Source organism: Lissotriton vulgaris, chromosome 7 (genome assembly GCF_964263255.1).
Source record: "Lissotriton vulgaris chromosome 7, aLisVul1.2, whole genome shotgun sequence".
NCBI classification, from domain to species: Eukaryota; Metazoa; Chordata; class Amphibia; order Caudata; family Salamandridae; genus Lissotriton; species Lissotriton vulgaris.
In genome coordinates this window covers 604,703,329-604,722,688 of record NC_141695.1, presented here as the reverse complement: position 1 = coordinate 604,722,688, position 19,360 = coordinate 604,703,329, and the positions used below count along the sequence as shown (strand labels likewise).

At 46.1% G+C, this 19,360-nt stretch overlaps 1 protein-coding gene across 2 annotated transcripts in view; it reads left to right on the top strand.

The window, feature by feature from the left end:
• Window positions 1–17,735, top strand: part of LOC147702103 (uncharacterized) — a 574,906-nt gene extending 557,171 nt beyond the window's left edge. The window contains exons 15-16 of one of the 2 annotated variants that reach the window (XM_086930735.1): window positions 16,912–17,006; window positions 17,390–17,735. In XM_086930735.1, the coding sequence (XP_086786861.1) occupies window positions 16,912–17,006; window positions 17,390–17,424 (130 nt within the window). In that variant the 3' untranslated portion in view covers window positions 17,425–17,735. Of the gene's footprint in view, window positions 1–16,911; window positions 17,007–17,389 lie in introns of those variants that run through there. The other variant, XR_015297502.1, reaches the window with a different exon arrangement.
• Window positions 17,736–19,360: the final 1,625 nt, after the last annotated feature.

Below are 19,360 nucleotides of genomic sequence, written 5' to 3'. Positions count from 1 at the left end.
TTTAAGTCCCTAAATTGTTATAGCCCTATCTGTATTAACAAATTCATCCTGAGGTATGCTCCAACCCGTGATCTCCGTTCTAAACATCAAAATTTGCTGGTGAGCACAAAATTCAAACGCAAGCGGCATGGCGGGTGTCGCTTTGGATATTTGGCACCACAACTATGGAACTCACTCCCATGGGAGATCCGTTCTTGCCCCGATCTGCTTCAATTTAGAAAGCAGCTTAAGACATGGCTGTTCATACAGGTACATGAGTAAACCGTCCCTACTGAATTCATGTCAGAACAGTCAACTCAGAACTGCTCGAAATAGCGCCATGAAACCTTGGTCAAAGTGCGCTTTACAAATAGGTTATAACATAACATAACAGTTACGCTAGGAGTCCTTCAGGTTCCTCGCTATCCCCAACACTTTTGAACTTATTCATGGAACCACTTACTGATCTGCTACAAGCGTCCAACGTGCAATTTCACATGTACGCTGACGATACCCAACTGTACATTAAGATCAACACCCTTGACGACATTAATTTGCTTAACACTACTCTGAAGACCACCCAAACATGGCTGGCAGAGAATCACCTCAGATTGAATGCTTTAAAAACGGAATTCCTCCTAATTGCCCCACCACCAAAGTCACCATAATGCACGATTGGATCAAACACCTTACAGCACTCAACGTTCAACCAACCATTGTGGATTCAGCAAAATCATTGGGCATAACTCTGGATTGCAACCTCAATATGCAGAAACACATTAGTAACGCAACAAAGGGAGCAAACTTTCGGATTAATACACTAAGGAAGCTGAAACCCTTCCTACCTGCCAATGACTTCAAGATGGCGGTTCAAGCTCTAGTTCTACCTCGCCTGGACTATGGAAGTGTCTCGCTATGCGGTCTCCCCAAAGCCACTACAGCTCCCCTAAGTGCCTCTACCAATGCGGCAGCGAGACTCATCACTAGCTCGAAAAGAAGGGCCCACATCTCCCCTGACCTAAAATCTCTAAACTGGCTGCCATTTGAAGCCAGAATTCACCTGAAAATAGCATGTATGACGCATAAGGCCTTACATCACAATGCACCCAGCTATCTCACACAAAAACTCACAATATCTGGTGGGACAAGATCGACAAGAAGTGCGGAAAACCTCCTTCTGGAGCCACAAAAATTCAACAAGAGAAAAACTTATAAACTATCCTTCTCCGGAATGGCACCCAGGATTTGGAATGCCCTTCCCCCGGAAACAAGACTGAACCCCTCCACCTCATCCTTCAAATTGGAAGTAAAAGACATCCTTATGGCAAAATTAACTTAAACAAAGTCCCATGTTTCCGCGAGAACTTCCATACCCTTTAGCAAACTTGTCAACCTAATCAATATAGTGGCCATTACCATGCTTCAACAGTCCGCCCTCGCTATGCACCATATTGCTTTGCTTTTTGTCTGCTCAGTAGATGTTTTATATATTTGACTTACTTATCCTTACTGTACTACCATCACTCATCAGACCGCTCCTGCTCTGCATCCTGTTTGATTTACTTTTTGTTTTCTCTATGATGTTATGTATTTTGGTACTGCATATCTTTAATGTATGATATAACGAACTCTTTTACTGTAAAGCTCTCTGATACCCGCAAGGGTCTTGTCCGCGCTCTATAAAACTTTCAAATAAATAAATAAATTTACTATTGGTGAAGGGAGAGTTGTTAGTCCTCGAGAGACAGCGACCATATCCCATGCCAGTAGAGTTGGCTGCGTCACCTTAGAGATGTATAGATTCTGGTGTCTAGCCGCCTTAGCTAAGAATGGACTCCCCTGAGCGACTGCCTGGCCAGCGATCTATCCATAAATAGCGAGTGGTCTCGACCACTCCACCAGCGGTCGCAGCTGCACCGCCCAATAGTAGTCCTGCAAGTTAGGAATTCCCAGCCCACCCTCAACCTGGGGATTGTCGCTTAGCTCACGACACATCCTAGGTTGCCATATAAATCACTCCAGGTCTCTCTACATGGAGAGCAATACCCCTTTTGGGAGAACCAACGGGAGAGTCTGGAATATTTATAATATCTTCTGTAGTATTGTCATCTTTATGGCAGCCCAACTATGAAAGCATGAGGGGCCTCCACTTTCGTAGGCAGTCCCGGATCTGTCTTAGCAGCGCCGTAAAATTTGTCGAGTTAGTGGATTGTATATCAGCCGAGAGCTGCAGCCCAAGATAGGGGATTGTGTCTAGGGCCCACCGGAAGTGATGTGTTTGCTAGAGTCGTGCCAAGGTGCCCGGGACTCAGGGATAGGTTGAGGGCCTGAGACTTGTCGATGTTGACCTTGAGGCCTGACACTTGCGCAAAATATTCAAATTCAGTCAAGAACGCCAGCAGCGATTCTCCTGGCTTCTCCAAGGTAGTGACGACATCGTCAGCATACAGACTTATTTTATGTTCGTCTGTTCCAAACTTTATCCCTGATATGGGGGGGTCGTTGCGCACTCTCTGAGCCACTAGCTCCATGTACAGGGCAAATAGGAGTGGCGAAAGTGGACATTCCTGCCTGGTTCCCTGCTGACTGAGAAATGGTTGGGAATTTAGTCTATTCACCTGAACTGAGGCAGAGGGGTTTGTGTAGCTTCCCAGCACCCACTCTATAAAACGTTGCAGCAGACCGAAATGTTCCAGGGTAAGTCTGAGGTAGGCTATAGAACTTTTCTGTCCTCAGTTGCATATATACTAAACATAACATAAATTATATCAAAAGAGATAATATTCATTAAAAACCATATTTACTAAAAGAATATCCTTTATCAAATAACATAATATAGACAAAGTCTTGTACATAAAATTTCCTACATATATCATAATAAATCACAAGTATATTTCAATATATTTCAATATATCAACATGTAGAAAAACAGTTAAAAATAGCCAGTATTGTCGACGTGTTTCGGTGCTTTGATCGATGAAACACCTTCCTCAGGACTACATTAAAATTGTTCAATCTAAAAAGGTATATGGAAAATAGATTAGTATATATCAAATGAGGGATTTTAAGTTTTATTACAGAAAAGTTTTTAAGGATCTTTAGGTGTCTAAGCTGCAAGGAATAATTTTCTTACATTTATCGCATATTTCAATTTGCGGTACCAGTCTTGATCCTGGAGATGGGGTAACCTTATGTAGTGTTATACGTCTCCGCTATTTCGTCAAAGGACCTATATATGGAATAATACTCAGTATAAATTTCACATCCAGCTACTGCTCGGGTGCTTAAAATAAACATCATGATATCAGGCTTACTTTATGGTTTGATCGTAGAGTCGTATATCATAAGACATTTACACCAAGAGGCGTTGTATGTCGCCGGTTTTGCTGGTTTAAGGCGGCTTCCCTCTTCTTGGTTTGTGTAGGGATTGTCGAGGTTATCACTTTTTTTTTAATTGAAGCCAAACATTTTTATCTAAATAGACAATAGATACAAATTGCATGATTTAGAGGATGCTTCATTGTATTTTGTCTTAAATAGTTCAAAAAAAGGGGGGTTTATTCCTTTAAAAAAACGATTCAGGAGCAAAGATACAATCTTGGGCATTTAAAAGGAACCATATATTCGGTTCCCTCTTTGAAATGCACTTAGCTCCAGCAGAGGCTTTGGATGGTTATAAATTAAAAGTTAAAAGGAGCTAAACAATGCGCTCTCAAGCTAATTTTTTCTCACGTAGTGGGAGATAGTCTTGCCACTACCCCTGGTTCAGACACGCTTCATGGCCCCATTTGCCTCGCATTTCTTACCTTCAATATCGTAAGGACGAACCGCCTGCCTGGTCTCCCCGGTCTACAGCGTCAGTATGGAGACTGTGGGATAGCGGTTCTATTTATACGTGGGGCGGTAGTGTGTAATTAAACAATTATCTACACCTGAACCTAATTTGGCCAAAGCTACATGATTTCGGAGCGCCATTTTGATAGTTTTTTAAGTTCATTCGTCGCTGGTTCTGTACACATACGAAGACGGACAAAACACGTAGAACAGCTCATCTAACTGCTAGTGTACAAAAGTTACATACTTAATCAGTTTAAAGATCCCTTAGGTAAAGTTCATGAGATGGGTAATTGTTTACAGACCCTGTATTATATTTGTTCGTGTCGAGGTACCCCGAAATGTCGGCTCGTATCTCGTACTTCGCCATTTGAATATTTGATTTCTTAGTTCTAGTTGGAGTATCGTGCGTATTGGGCATATTAGTTGATGTTAAAAATTAACAGATCTAGTAGGTTTCGGTATAATGCCCGTATGTATATGTTCACGTGCACCACTCTGTATATTGTATAACCTGGCAAAAACACGATCGCCATTTTGGTAGTTTTAGTCAATAATTCGAAACTTCCTACATGTAAATGAGACATTTCATTTGTTATCTGATATTAATTTCGATACAGAGTACAATACACACTTGTGTATACATGAAAAACGCTTGTGTTGTTAAGTTCTGAGCATGTAAAGATGCAACTAATATTAGACGGTTGGCAATTTGTATAGATGCGAGCCAATTCATAATAGAAAAAATTCTACCATGGAGTATATAAAGAATTATATTACTGGTACATGCTCGTAGCTATTACAACAGAGCGTCCTTTTACATTATTTTGACAGGTATTTGAAAATATTTGAAACATAGAGGTATACATCTCATCTATATTACCTATACGTTATTGATATTATTTGTTCATCATTGTTAACAGTTCTTAAGGGATAAACTGCGGCACATTAAATTGTTGCATTCTAAAGGCCATTTTTGGATCTAAGCAGTGGCAATATTACATGTAATGGCATACACATCTGAATAAATACAATAGCGGTTTCAGTCATTATATTCGGACAGAAAGGCATACATAGATACATATATTTGATGCATTTTATATTTCACATGGTCCAGTTCTTTTAACAATAAATGTGATAGTCTTAAAGAGTTTATAACAGACATAAATATCACAACTTCAAAAGTTTTTGAATATACTGAAAAGAGATTTTCAATACTAGTTAGATGTTATCTGACTAGTCTTTCCCACTCTTCTCTGCTGTTAAGGCCATGGGTATATGTTCGGAATTTGGACATGAAAAACTGTTCCCTCTGTTTGCGTTTTATGTCCAAATCGCCTCCTCTCATTGTAGTTTTTATTTTTTCTACTATGCACCATTTTAGTTCAACATCCAATGTGGTATATCTAATAATATGCCCGTGCCAGAAGGGATATATTGTCGAAACTGGTCGAGAGGTCAGATTACGCCTATCTGAACATAGATCTGCCCTGAAGAATCACAAGAAAAATGCCCCACTGGTTGATCACTGGAGTACAGAAAGGCATAAAGAGGATGAACTAAAATGGTGCATAGTAGAAAAAATTAAAACTACAATGAGAGGAGGCGATTTGGACATAAAACGCAAACAGAGGGAACAGTATGTGCTGCCAGCTTGCCCGGAGGAGGCCAGGGTCAAACTCGCTCAAGCCCTTGCGGAAGGGCGGGATGCAGCACTGTACTCTATCCGATGTGGGCTGGATACCATGGACTCGCTGGGCAGGGCGATTTCCATGGCGGTGGGGGTTTGTCCACGCCTGGCTGAGGTCCGCCTACTTTTCGGCTGATGTCCAGAATACCCTCATGGACATGCCGTTTGATGGCCGTCGCCTCTTTGGCAACAAGGCAGACCATGCGCTTGAGCGCTTTAAGAACTCCAGGGCTACGGCCAAGTCCTTGGGCCTCTCGGCCCCGTGCCAGCAAACTGGTGCCTTTCGCTCCTTTCGTGGCCAAGGAAGGGGCGCCCCCACACGTGCTGCCAGCAACGCACCGCAGTCTAACATCCAACGCGGTAGCGGCCGTGGAAATCGCAGTGGAGGCAGTCTGGGACAACGGCGAGGCCAGTCCACACCTTCCCCCGCAGCATCCGCCTCAAAACCCTCCTAGTCCGTGCTTTCAGGCCCATGTGACGCCAGTGGGGGGCAGTGTTCGCCATCACCACTCCCACAGGCGCACTGTCACATCGGACAGGCGGGTGCTGCAAATCGTCCGAAGGGGCTACTCCCTCCCCTTCGAGACGACCCCTCAAGCCATGCCACCGCAATATCACCGCGTATCGCGGGATCATATGCGGCTTCTGCAGGAGGAAGTTACGGCCCTCTTGGCCAAGGGGGCCATCGAGCGAGTTCCTGGGCCAGAAGTAGGGTGTGGTTGCTACTCCCACTACTTTCTGGTGCCCGCAAAGGGGGCCTATGCCCTATCTTGGACCTACGGAACGTCATCGGCTTCCTCTGGAAGGAGAAGTTCAAAATGCTAACTCCGGCTCAAGTCTTAGCTGCCCTGGACCCAGGAGACTGGATGGTAGCGTTGGACTTGCAGGACGCTTATTTCCACATCCCCGTCCTGCCGGCCCAACGGCGCTACCTGCAGTTCACGGTAGGCCACAAGCACTTTCAGTTTACCGTGCTCCCCTTCGGCCTTACCAGCGCCCCTCGGGTGTTCACGAAAGTGATGGCGGTGGTCGCAGCTCATCTGCGCAGGTTAGGGGTTTCAGTTGTTGAAGGCGGGCTCGCCCCAGACACCTCCAGACGACGGCAGACCTGTGCCCCTCCCAGAAGCTCCTCTTCATCGGAGCGGTTCTCGACTCGGCGCAGTTTCGAGTTTACCCCCCTGAACAGCGGGTTCGGGATATACAGGCTCTGATTCCGATCTTTCAGCTGTTATCCCGAATCTCGGTCAGGTTGACGCTGCGGCTTCTGTGGCTGATGGCCTCCTCCATCCTTCTGGTGCATCACGCTCGTTGGCGGATGCGGGCTCTGCAGTGGGACCTGAAGTTTCAGTGGGCCCAGCATCAGGGCAACCTATCTGACCATGTCCTGATCTCGGAGGGCACTGCGAGACAGCTGCAGTGGTGGCTCACGGACCGCGATTGGGTCAGCGGCAGATCCCTCTCCCTTCCCCAACCGGAGCAGGTAGTTGTGACGGACGCGTCCCTCCACGGCTGGGGAGGCCACATGGGAGAGGCGGAGATCAGAGGCCTTTGTTCTCTGGCGGAGTCCCGGCTCCATATCAACCTTTTGGAGCTGCAGGTGATTCGTCTAGCACTGAAGGCATTCCTCCCCTCTGTCCGGGGAAGTGTAGTGCAGGTGTTCACGGACAACACCACCGCCATGTGGTACTGCAACAAGCAGGGCGGGGTGAGGTCGTGGACCCTCTGCCAGGAGGGTCTGCGCCACTGGCAGTGGCTGGAACATCAGGGCGTGACCCTGGTGGTTCAACACCTGGCAGGTTCTCTGAAGCTCAGGGCGGATGAACTCAGCCGCCAGTGCATGATGGATCACGAATGGCGTCTGAACTCGGACGTGGCGCAAGGTCTCTTTCTGCTGTGGGGAGAGCCTTGGTTAGATCTATTCGCCACCGAAGAGAACGCGCAATGTCATCAGTTCTGCGCATTGGAATTTCCAAGGCGGCACTCGCTCGGAGACGCTTTTCGTCGCGAGTGGAGTTGCGGTCTGTTGTATGCCTTTCCGCCTATACCACTTCTGCCCAGAGTGCTGAAGAAGATCAAACGCGACCGGGCCCAACTCATCCTTGTGGCTCCAGACTGGGCACGAAGGTACTGGTATTTCGAGCTACTCAGTATGTCAGTCGATCCCCCGGTTCGTCTGCCTCTTCGCAGCAACAGGGGTCGGTCCTCCACCCAAACCTGTCCAGTCTCCACCTCCATGCTTGCAGATTGAGCGGTGACAGTTGAGGCCATTTGACTTGCCTTCTGAAGTCTGTAATATCATTCTGGCAGCCAGGCGTCCCTCCACTAAGTCGGTATACGCCGGCAGGTGGAACAGATTTGTGGCATGGTGCACAGCAAAGGCTGTGGATCTTCTCTCTGCCCCTCTTTCTGAGGTTCTGCTCTTCCTTCTTTCTCTTGCCCAGCAGGGCTCTGCTCTGGGCACTATCAAGGGCTACCTTTCTGCCCTTTCGGCCTTTCTGAGGCTGCCTGATCAACCATCTTTGTTCAAGTCCCCTATTGTAACTCGCTTTCTGAAAGGCATCACACACACGTTTCCACCTGTTCCCTTTGTGATGCCTCAGTGGGACTTGAACCTGGTTCTTACTTATCTGATGTGCGCTCCCTTTGAGACACTTCACAACTGTCCTATCCGCCTTCTTACTTTGAAGACTGCTTTCCTGGTTGCCATCACCTCTGCCAGGAGAGTGAGTGAGCTCCAGGCTCTTTCCTCTAAACCTCCTTTCCTTTCTGTCCATCCGGACAAGATTGTGTTGCGGACTAGGCCCTCTTTCCTGCCGAAGGTTGTCACGGCCTTCCACATCGGGCAGTCTTATCACCTTGCCCACCTTCTTTCCGCCTCCGCATCCCTAAAACGAGGAAGAGCGGCTCCTCCGTCTGGACCCAAAACGTGCGCTCTCATTCTATTTGGATCGCACACGCCAGTTCCGGGTGGATGACCAACTCTTTGTTGGTTACGTGGGCGCTAAGAAGGGACGGGCGGTACACAAGCGGACCATCTCTCGGTGGATCGTCTTGTGTATCAAGGCTTGTTACTCCTTGGCAAGGAAGGAGCCCTGTTGGGCTGCGGGCCCATTCCACTCGGGCCACGGCAGCTACCACTGCCCTGGGCCGGGGTGTCCCCTTGCAGGACATCTGTCGGGCAGCTACGTGGGCATCATTGCACACGTTTGCATTTTACTACTGCCTGGACAGCCAAGTCCGGAGGGATGGCTTCTTTGGCCGTTCCGTCCTCCAGGACTTTCTGGTGTGATTATTGGTTCGCAGACGCACCACCGGGTTTGGTATTGCTGGGGTATCTATTCTATGGTAAGGAATCTAATACTAACCTGTTTCTTTCAGATGAACAAGTTACTTACCATCGGTAACGATATATCGGTAAGAAACAGTAGTTAGTATTAGATTCCTTACCGCCCCACCCATCCTCCCCGTTCTGCGAACCGATATCCAGGGTTAAGGTCATCCCCTTTTAGGGCCCTAGTTTTAATGGCACCAGTGTTGTTTTTTGACATGGCTCTGCGTTTTTGGCGCGGAAAAGCTGTGTCTAAGAACTGACGTCCATTAAAGAAAAATGGGGTAGCCCATAAGGTATGGACCTGGGTATATTACGATATGAATAAACAGTGGTCCTAAACCTATTAATCAATAGTAATTGACAAAATCAATCCTTGTTCAATCATTTAAACATTCCAGAGCAATTCACCCGAATCTGCTCCAATTCTAATCAATAGTCTTACATGAGAAAACACAAAGCAAGCCACTACGAACAAAGGCAGAGATACAATGTATTTAATTCATTGTCTCATATTTGGAAATCATTTTATACATTAATGTTTCAATAAATAAAACCAACGGATAGGTTGCCCAAATGGAGCGTGCAAAAAGAGAGTGATCAGAGTGTTAAGTGAATAAGAGAAGAAAGGAAAATTCACAGCAATAAATATCACAAATCCAAAATATTTTATCCATCAATAACGGTGTTCTGGTTTGGCGTATTGAGTACCTGGTCACATAGAAAATGCTAAGGAACTGTTATATTCAAGATTTTAAACAGTGACATTTATGTCCTAAATGAGCACTATATTGGGTCAAAAAATGTGGTCCAAGGTACAAAAAGGGGGGTGGTTGTCGACGTTTCGACTCGACTTAAGGCCAACCGGTCATTTGAACCTGGGGCATGCGAGTCTTCATCAGGACATAGTGGTGTGCAACCAGGGGATGTCGATCTCCCTGTAATAATAAAAGGGGTTTTTTAATTACCCAATGGTAGTGGCAATATTGATTCAATCAAAGAAAACATAAAAAGGGGAAACCTTACGCTTACCCTAAGTTGGAAAAACAACAAAGTATGAATCCTTATATAATAGTGCGTGCTCCTGTAAGACAAAATTATACAGTGCGTCTAGACTTAATCTATAGATAAATCGTCCATACAACCCATACATATGAGTCACAATGGGTGAAGAAATTACCTTAAATGTAGATGCGTCAGTCATCCAATTAAGGAGTGGGCACAAACTTCGATGTATGTACCAAGAAGGGGGTTGATATTACCTAAGGGATTACAGGCAACATCAATCCACTATTCTAACTCACTTTAAGGCAAGATAAAGCTATAAATAGACACCAGTAGTTACCTTATAGTCTTTTTAAATCTGTTGGTACATCCAAAGCTCCTGTCAACAGAGTTCAGGTAGCTGTTATGTTGTTAGATGTGCCCGTACTGGTACTAGGGCGTTCTGAATCGCTATCCGAACTACTACCGAATGGATTTTGTCAATTACTATTGATTAATAGGTTTAGGACCACTGTTTATTCATATCGTAAGAACTGACGTCAGCACGCGGAGGCGGCATCTAAGTACTCCGACGACGTCATCACGGCACCGACGACTGACGCGGAGCCGCAGACGACGGCTACCGACGCGCAAGGGTACTGCTACGCAAAACTTTCCAGATCCAGTCTGACGCCTGGGGATATTCTAAGGTAAGGAATCTAATACTAACTACTGTTTCTTACAGATATATCGTTACCGAAGGTAAGTAACTTGTTCGTTATGGACATGCGGATGTGACAATGTATGTAAAAAGAGGGCATACATGACAGGACTATCCTAAAGGACATGACACTGCAATTTTGAGGCCAGTATCCCTGCCCACTAACCATTGCCAAGGCTTGTTCGCTCTGCACTCCAGAGATCTTCGGGCTACAAGAACATCCAGCCTCTCTTCCATCCAAGATCAATGTCCTCACCGCATCCTCTGCACCGTGAGCCTTGATCTATGGTGAGCTGCTCGAGGCCATCTTGCGACTCCTGCACCTTCGGCCCGTGGATCCTCCAGAGGGGCTTCTACTGCTGCAGTGGACTCCCTTGCTTGCTCTGGGCCTGCTCTGACTTTCCTGCTGTTGGTGAGTCTCTTGAACCTTGGTGGTCCCAAAGTTGCTGCTTTTTCGTCTTCCACGCCAATTGCTGCTACCAAGGCTTATTGGTGCTCCCACTGGACACCGACCACGTGGTCCACAACACCTGACATGGGACAGCCCTTGGTCTTCCTCAAAGCTACAGCGACATGGTCACTGTCGACTCTTCAGAACCTCCCGACATCAGTAAGCATATTGTCTGCGTGCCTCCTGGTCATCTCCGGGTAGCATTGACTCTGTCCCCTCTGCTTGCAGGTTCTTCACTTCTAGAATCCACCCTTGGATTCCACCAGACTCCTTCCTGAACTTCTCCAGAGGCATCTTCTTCTCTTCCATTGTCGTCTACGGAGCTTTCCGACGTCTCTCCACTCAGTTGCACCTGGCTTTTGCTGGTGTAGGTAACCCGGTTCCTAGGGCATTCACGGGTGGGGCGGCTCTCCAACCTTCAGTCCTCCTATGGTATTCTACAGGGTCCTCTGGGAAGGGTCCTTCCTCAAAACTGCAACCACGACCACTCTATTGACTTCCATTGGGCTCGCAGCTGTGTTTCCACTCTGCACACAGCCTCCGTAAGGGTTCCTGGGTACTTACCTTGGGTGGTTCATTGTGTCTCCGGCTTCTCTGGGTCTGCTGGTATGAGTCCCGTTCTCCTTTGCTATTTGCGTTCCGCTTTTTTAATATATGGTGTGGTCTTCCCCTGGAGACTACTATATTTTGTGCTACTTACCTGGATGCGTTTGACGTATTCTTGTGTATTGTGTTGATGTCTCTGGGTAGGAGATATACCAATGTGATAGTGATATGGTGGTGTAATAAATATACTTTTTTCTACACACTGTGGTTTCTTTTCATCTGATCTACACTATAGATTAAACTGGTAAAACAAGCTGCTTAACACTTACTTCAAGATAAGCCTGAAGGCTGCTCTCCGCAGCTACCATTTTGAGAGCTTTCTACGGTTATAAAAGACCTCTAAAATCACCATAAGGGTTGCCTGGATTAATGCAAGATGCACCACTTGAATAAGTGTGCACCATATACTAAGCCAGCCTCCTACAGGAGGGTATGGCAACCCTGATGAATATTGCTACCCATTGGATGATACAGAGGACACCTGGTATGGAGATCTGGTGCATGCTTGTGGGTTAATCACCTCACAAGACACCAGCCTGGTCTCCCCAACTAGTATGGCTATGGAGCGGGCCTCTTTGTTGTAGTGGTGCGTAGGGCGCCTGAGGTCTTTGACCGTCAGCTGCTCTCAGTGGCAGTCAAGATTAACGTCTTGGCAGGAGCTTCTTGACAGGTGCTTCAGCCGGAGACTGCCCTCTCCGAACTCTTGCTCCCTTTTACTGACGCTCTCACTGACATCTACCCCTGAGCCTGGTCCAAGCCTTGTACAGGGGCTCCTGTGCACAGAACGATTGCCTGGTGCATCGCCCTACTCCAGATAAACACAGTTGCCTCACCCAGCACCCCACATCAGAGAGCTTGGTGGTCCAGGATTCCAGTTTCAGAATCAACCTTGACATGTTCCCTTCCACTCCACTAGATAGGGAAACTAAGACGCTGGATACCTTTGGTAAGAGGACGTTCTCTTCCCCCGTCTAGCACTGCGGTCAGTGAACACTAGGTGCCTATTGGACCATTACATCCAAATGATCTGGGAATTGGTTGCACAAGTGCTATCTATGGTCTTGGAGGAGTCCCGGGCCACATTTTCTCACGCTATTGCAGACTGGAGGGATGCAGCAAAGTTTGCCATTTGTTGTGGGCTGGATATGACCGACACGTTGGGCAGAGTGATTTCTTCAGTGGTGGCCCTTTGGCGCCAGGCTGAGGACGTAGGTTTTTCTGGAGTTGTCAAGTATCGCTTATGGAAATGTCCTTTGGCTCCTCTCTCTTTGGAGAAAAGGTATACTTAGCGCTGGAGCGCTCAAACACTCCAGTGCTACAGCCAGGTTCTTGGTTCTCTGTATGGCCTCTCGACACCCCCAGTCTGCCTTTTGCCCTTTTTTTGGCCATAGAAGGGGTTTCCAACCGCATCAATATCCTCAAAGCCAACAAGCTTCCATGCCTTTTCGTGCCCAAGTACACGGCTCCCTTAGACCGTGGGGCAGGTAACCAGATATTGGGCCTGCCCACCACTCACCCTGGAAGTCTCCAAACCCTGTTGTTTACTTTCGACCAGCACAGGCATTCAATGGGGGTCACCTGCTCCACTGGAGGTCAATAACATCAGACCGTTAGGTACTGCAAATTGTACAAAGGGACTAGGTACCCATCCACCCACTTACTATCGGTTGATGGAGGACCATCTTTCCTTACTCTGCCTAGAAGTGTCAGCTCTCTTGGCCAAGGAAGCTATCGAGAGGGTGCCGAAATCATGTGGTTGCTATTCCTGCTATTTTCTGGTGCCCAAGAAGGGAGGCCTTTGACCTAAACTTGACCCATGCCTTCTCAATCTCTTCCTCAAACAAAAGAAATACAAAAAGCTCACACTCACTCAAGTTCTGTCTGTCCTGGATCTGGGAAATGGATGATGGTATTGAACTTGCCAGAAGCATATTTTCACATCCCCGTCCTGCCCACCCACAGAAATTACCTGTGGTTTACGGTGGGGGTGTTTGAGCACTTTCAATTCGGTGTGCGCTCTTTGGCCTCACCAGTACCCCTCGGGTGTTCTCCAAGGTGATGGTGGTGGTTGCAGCATAGGTCTGAGGTTCCAGTCTTCCCCTACCTTGACGATTGTCTGTTGCAGGCGAGCTTGTCCCAGGCCGTCGTCTCCCTCTTCCAGACCATGGCAAAACTCCATCACTTGTAGATGTGCACAATCAACGTGCCAAAGTCATACCTGATTTCCTCTCAAGTGCTCTTTTTCATCAGAGCGGTTTTGGACACAGTGCAGTTTCGGCTTATCCTCTCGAACGGTGAGTCCAGATATTCAGGCTATGATCCAGAAGTTTGAGGCTCTATCTTAGGTTTTGGTGAGACAGGCTCAACGGCAGTTGGGCCTCAGACTCCTGCATCCTGCTAGTGAAGCATGCCTGCTGGTATATGCCGGCTCTGCAGTGGGACTTGAATTGCCAATGGGTGCTGCATCAGGGCAGTCTCTCTGACAGGGTCCAGATCTGAAATGCAACAGATTAGCAGTGGTAGCTGATGAATTGCGATTGGGTCAGAGGCAGACCCCTCTCCCTTCCCCCAGCCAGAAATCACTATAGTGAAAGATGCATCACTCTTGGGCTGGGTAGGCCATCTGGGGGAGGTGGCCCAGGCAGTTGTCGCCCACCCTCAGATTTTGGCGGTCCAATTTCTTTCACCTGTGTTCACTATAAACATGCAGAAGTTACACCTGACTCCATCTCTGATGTTCCCTGTCATCTGAGCCATTCTGGACACACCTCCACTATGTGGTACTGAAACAATTAAGGCGGTGGGGTTGGAGGCCCTTTGTCTGGAGGCTCTATGTCTCTAGACACAGCTGGAGCCCCAGCGCATCTCCCTAGTGATTCAAAACCTTGCAGGCTCTTTGAATGCCAGGGCAGACAATTCAGCTGACGAGGCCTAGCAAATCACGGCATCTCCATCTGGAGGTGATGCAGAGTCTCTTTCAAGAGTGGGGAGAACCTTAGTTAGATCTATTCGCCACGGCAGAGAACACGCAATTTCATCCATTTTGCACGCTTGTGATTCCAAGGCGGCTCTAACTCTGAGACGATTTTCATCTCAAGTAAAAGTCCGGTCTCCTGTGAGCCTTTCTGCTAATACCACTCCTACCTAGAGTTGTGAAGATCAGGAACGACAGGGTCCAAGGTATTCTTATCGCTCCAGTTTGGGCATGGAGAGTCTGGTATCACGAACTGTTGAGCATGAAAGTTGGTCCTCTGGTCAAGCTGTCTCTTCAGGAGGATCTTCAGTTGCAGCATCCTGCACCTGAACCTGCACACCCTCCACATTCATTCATGGGGATTGAGTGGCATCAGCTGACAAGCTTTGACCTTCTTCCTGAAGTCTGTGATTCTGGCAGCTCCTCCGCCAAGACAGTATACACCTGCTGCTGGGACAAATGTTCGGCATGGTGTGTATCCAGAAGCATTGATTTCCCCTCTCTGCTCCTCCTACTGAACTCTTATTATTTGTTCTTTCCTTGGCCCACATTTATGGGCAATCTTTCAGCCATCGTTGTATTTTTGCAGTTGCCAGACCAACCTTCTTGATTTAAGTCACCTGTTGTGAGGAGATTTCTCAGAGGTTTGCAACACATGTTCCCTCCTAGGCCATTTGTCATGCCCCAGTGGGATTTTAACCTGGTCTTCACTTTCCTGATGTGCATGCCCTTTGAGCTGTTGCACAAATCCCCTATTCGGTTACTGACCATCAAGACCACTTTTCTAGTGGCCATTACATCGACCAGGAGGATCAGCGAGTTGCAGGGGCTCTGTGCATCATCTATATACTACCCTGCACCCTGATAAACTGGTCTCCTGACACATTCCAACTATAAAGCAGTGGTATCCCACAGAGCGAATAGATGAGCGGGATGAAGAAATTGAACACAAAAAGAATAAAGAAACCCACCTCCAAAACAACAGATCTGCGTATAGAATCGAAAACAAGATAAATCAATCAAAAACGAAGTACACTGGAAATATTTCAAAATTATTTATTGGTTAGCTTACATCAACAAATTTAGAAAAATCATGATTTAATCATCATCAACCCCACCCCGACCAAATAAAACACATAACCTATTCAGACTTCACTCATCTCTCTCACTACCATGATCCAGATAAAACCCACACATGAGGTCAGTCGTAATAGGACACCCCTATAATTGGTACCTTAAACAATTATATGATCATTATAATGGTAATATTATTTTAGTTACTCCATGATCCATTTATATACATGTACTAGTCATTTCCACCTATCATTTTTCCTACCTCTTACTCAATATTTTTATACATCCACAGAAATCAATGCATGAGCTTGAATATTTCTTGGTGTCAGAACAGCTGAAGTGCTGGTGTTGACGCGTGTTTCAGTGAATGGTGCTGATGTATAAGTCAAGAAATTACTTGGCTTGCCATGTACTGGCCGTGCTGTAACAATCTTCAGGATCCAGTCTGTTGCCTGGGCTTATACTAAAGAGGAGGAACCTGAAGTTAGATAAAGTATCCACCAGTAAGAGTGTTCCCGAAGGTAAATAACTTGTTCTCAGGGATAGAAATCAGTTTTTTGTTTACTTCACTTACCCAAACAAGGGTTTTCCGCTGGCCAATCAGGGGGTTGCAAGATAAAAAGCTTCAACCATCAACTTCTGTCAAGCCAAAGGCAATTGCATTCTGGTGGCAGTCATGATGCATTCCAGAAGGGAAGTGGAAGTATTAGTTTATACCTGCGGGTGGGCCATCCTGAAAAACCACCACATGTTCACAAAGCGCTGCTGCTTAGATACAGAAGCAGCAAGGGATTTATCAGTGAGACAGACCTTCATAATCTATTAAAATAACCATGTGACTATTAAAGATCCAGTGCTGGAGAAAAAACCAGTTACCTACCTGTGACTATAGGTCTCCAGGGTTGTTATCCTTTATAAATGCACGTGACACTCCCCATTTAGAGGCTCACCTCTTGGTTACACAGGTTTGTGTCTTGAAATATGACCTATACTGATCTATTGGGGTTTGGGGTGCTTGAGTTCAGAGCACTTTCACCTTGTTGGCTGAAGTTAGTTTTATCCAATGAGGTGCATGAGCAATTAGACACTGGTCTTTTTCTAAGGCAGATTACAGCTGTTACAGGTAAGTAACTTCAACTGTGGAAAAATGTTGCACTGTCATTAAGTGGCGGTGCAGTGTTTTCAGCTCCTCTGTCGTCACCACCCCAAAACAGAATTAGGAATTATTTAATAAAAAATACTTATCAAAGCTTTTTTTTTTATTTGATAGAGAGTCGAAAGCTTTTCCACCAGACACAACCTTCAACTGCTTGGTGTTCCAGACAAACACTTCAGATGAATGTGAAGAAATAATAAAAAGAATTGGTGAGTTCTTGGTTTAATGGTCATAAAACACAGTAGGGGTGAAAGTAATTATAGAAGCTATTGTGAAGCTGCACTTGAGCCAAAAATGCAGCTGATGTCATATTTTGAACGTCCATGTCTTTTTTGGCAAGAACAGTCACACTGGATCCGTCCAGTATCTTGTAATTGTTAAATATTATACCTAAATATTTTGTTGGATTAAATTGCTGTAGCCCACAGCCCTCTGTAGCTTATTGATACACCATCAGAGACCAGAACTGAAAATTGGTTATACATTTAGTTTGTCAGTTCAGAAATCAATGGAACATTTTCCCCGTTTTTGAATAACCATAAAAATATAATAAGATTTGGTAATCATATATCCAAATGTTTTGCTTCCCCAGCTACTGGATTTAAACACACAGAGTGGTTCGTCTGAGGAGTGGTCCTTCAGCCAGTACTACCTGGATACCCAGAGGATGTGGGCTGTTTACTGTGAAGCAGCTGATACACACGGATGCCACACATGCATCAGGAAATCCTTACAGAACAGGGCATGGTGAAGGAAGCATCGTGAATTGATGAGGCAATGCCTGCTTTCGGTTGCCTTTGGGACTAGTAATTTCAATGCCTCAATACGACTCTCTGGCATTAACCTCAAGTGAGGAATGTTATTAATAATGTATCTGCAGTGCAGACTATAGAGTATTAAATGTACAAATATTAAAAAATAAAATCGCTGGATAAAATATAATTTAAACTAGGCATTCAACTATCAAAAGATAATAACAATCCCAAATACTACATTCTAGAACAGAAGCAATGGGTTTAAAACCAAGCATTCCTACCATCTTTAGGTCTGCAGTGAAGATACTACTGCCAGCGGCCTTCTAGCCCTTATGATCCTCAGGTCAAAAAATGGTTGAAATGAAAATAAGTCTATCATTGACTCTCGAGAACAGTTACAGCATAGGTCTGATATAATATTGTGTATAATCCTTCCATCTAGACGCAGGTCCAGACTACTGATTGAAAGAGTGGAAATAGTTATGTAGTGGGCCACCGTGATGGGGTACCCAGCATGTTGAGAAGGTCCAAAATGCCCTATCAGTGAGCCCAACAGCTAATACCCTCAAAAACGTAATTTCCCTTTCTCTGGCTGCACAATATATACAGGCCTGTAGAAACACAGATCAGCAGTTCTACTGAAGGCATAAGAATGACAACACAGGATTTCTGCTTCATGCATTATACTTTAGTAATTTTGATGCAAAGTGTCAGGTGTTTTGGCTCTCTTAGCAACATATACTATCATATGAAATTCTTAATGTCTTAATAGAAGATTAAGCTCCTCTGCAGATTACTGCCAATTCTGGGAGCTATCTTATTTGGTAATAAGGAAAACTTTTATATGTCCAGCACCTTGCTGCTGAAGGCTTATGCATCAAGGTGTTGCATATATCTGCAATCATACCTGCTCATTAGAGGGGCTAGAAAGGTGATGTGAGCCCTAAAGGAAAGAATAAGCTTTTCAGCATAAATGGTCAACGGAGGGCAGGAGAGCTCTATGAATCCAAACGAGAACTGTAGACTGTCCTTCAGGGAGATGGTAAGGGGGTTCTTGGAAAATGTGTACCTCTGCAGACTTTCTGAATATCACTGAAGTGTGTAGCTGATGCATGCAAGCATGTAGGGCCGTATGAGTTGCAAGAAAACTTTTTGTTTAAACCAACAGGCGACCCAATTTGGTATTGCTCTGGTTGCCCTGAACACTGGCTATTTATTTTTGTACTTCGCAGATGCCAATGTATAGATCGTAGATTGTAACATACATATCTGAAAGGGACACGTTAGTGATAGATTCCTTACCTTAGAATATCCCCAGGCGTCAGACTGGATCCAGAAACTTTTGCATAGCAATACCCCTGCGCGTCAGTAGGCGTCGTCCACGGCTCCGCGTTCGGCGTCGTTAGCGCTGGAATGACGTCGCCGGAGTACCTAGACACCGCCCTCACGCACTGACGTCAGGTCTTTTTTTTCCACGCCAGCTAGCGCAGATCAGGAGAAGCTCTACCCCTTTGTCACTTTTTGACTAAACTTTTTTGATTTTTTGATCTGTTTTTTCTCGAGTCGTTAAACTCCTCCGGTGCCGGTAGGGATGCCCGGGTTCAAACCCTGCTCCAAGTGCAGCCGACTGATATTGGTTACCGACCCCCATCGCCAGTGTCTAGGCCTAGACCACGACGACCGAACCTGCTCCGATTGCCGGGTCCTGACGTCTAAGGCTAGGCGGGAGCGGTCCCGCAAGCGACTTGAGCTCCGGCAGTCGGCCCGCACCGTCCAAGGTCCCGGTCCCATAGGAGGTCGAAGGACAG